This window comes from Amphimedon queenslandica, unplaced genomic scaffold, assembly GCF_000090795.2.
Source record: "Amphimedon queenslandica unplaced genomic scaffold, v1.1 AMPQUscaffold_13447, whole genome shotgun sequence".
NCBI classification, from domain to species: Eukaryota; Metazoa; Porifera; class Demospongiae; order Haplosclerida; family Niphatidae; genus Amphimedon; species Amphimedon queenslandica.
The window spans coordinates 145,089-146,540 of record NW_003546317.1 but is presented as its reverse complement, the minus strand read 5'-3'; the positions used below and the strand labels follow the sequence as shown (position 1 = coordinate 146,540).

General features: G+C 35.7%; 1 protein-coding gene across 1 annotated transcript in view; it reads left to right on the top strand.

Moving 5' to 3' along the window:
- The window catches only part of LOC100634808 (calcium-transporting ATPase sarcoplasmic/endoplasmic reticulum type-like), a 12,768-nt gene that overhangs the window by 7,567 nt on the left and 3,749 nt on the right, over positions 1-1,452 (top strand). The window contains exons 17-20 of the mRNA XM_019995338.1: positions 390-573; positions 816-888; positions 1,165-1,243; positions 1,311-1,452. The exon at positions 1,311-1,452 is cut by the window's right edge and continues 70 nt beyond it. Of these exons, the coding sequence (XP_019850897.1) occupies positions 390-573; positions 816-888; positions 1,165-1,243; positions 1,311-1,452 (478 nt within the window). The remainder of the gene's footprint in view (positions 1-389; positions 574-815; positions 889-1,164; positions 1,244-1,310) is intronic.

The window sequence follows — 1,452 nt, the reverse complement described above, 5'->3', positions numbered from 1 at the left end:
CTAGGGGAGAGAGAAGGACGTTATTATTTATTTATTTATTTATTTATCATGATGGTGGTGTTTTTGATCATGTAGGATTCTTCTCTGTTGGATTGTATGTGTGTTTGGTTGGTTGCTACCATTGGATCAAAGTCTCTGAAGAAAGTAGCTGAACCTTTAAACTGTGAGTACATGTACATGTAATTGTATCTGTATGTGCATTTACATACATGTTCATTTTATTTATTATTTTATTATTTTATTAGCGCCTTTATCTGATTCAAAGGAGCTTAATTTCACAGCCGGTTAGTTTCTTCTAATTCTAATACCCGCTATCTCTCTCTCTCTCTCTCTCTCTCTCTCTCTCTCTCTCTCTCTCTCTCTCTCTCTCTCTCTCTCTCTCTCCTTAGGCTGATATGACATTTGTTGGTGTTGTTGGTATGTTGGATCCTCCAAGAACTGAAGTGAAGGCGGCCATTGAGGAGTGTAATGCAGCTGGTATAAGAGTCATTGTTATCACTGGGGACAACAAAGCAACCGCCGAAGCTATCTGTAGGAGGATCGGAGTGTTTGGACCAGAAGAGAGATGCGACGGTTAGTAGGATATACTGAGATATACTAGAATATACTGAGACTCACATGTGTGAAATTTTGAGGGTTTGATTTTAAGCATTTTAGAAAAAATAATGAATTTAATTTGCATGTACATAATTACATTTAACCCTTAAAGAATATACGCACAATAAAGTCCAAATAATGATAATATAAATGGTACATGTGTATGTATGTTTTATTGAAGATTCTTACATCATAATTTTTTATTTTTATTATTGAAGGCATGTCTTTCTCTGGCCGTGAGTTTGATGGTCTAACTGAAGGGGAACAGAGAGAGGCCTGTAGGACTGCCAGGTAACCCTAACTACTCACACCAGCTGGTGTTTGTTATTGAATCATGTTTCCTTGTTCTTCTTTGATCTCCTGGCACCACATGTTAAACATGCACGAAATATATTATAATTAATTACTGTATATCTTATCTTTTTTTGCACACACACATTTTACACCCAATTGTACTTACATTTTTATATACAAAACATCCACGTAGATTTTCACATGCTACTGTACATTATTATTATTATTATTATTATTATTATTTTATTTTTTATTTTTTTTCAATGATTTTAGGTTGTTTTCTCGTGTTGAGCCAGCACACAAGAGCAAGATTGTCTCATACCTTCAAGACGATGGAGCTGTCTCTGCAATGGTAGATAATACTCTTGATATTTCCTTTTATAATCTAACTTTCTCTCTCTCTCTCTCTCTTCCTATAGACTGGTGATGGTGTCAATGATGCTCCTGCTCTTAGAAAAGCTGAAATAGGTGTGGCCATGGGATCTGGTACTGCTGTAGCTAAGAGTGCTTCAGGTACATGGCCCTTCATTATCTTGTACTCTCATCTTCTTGTTCATTTTT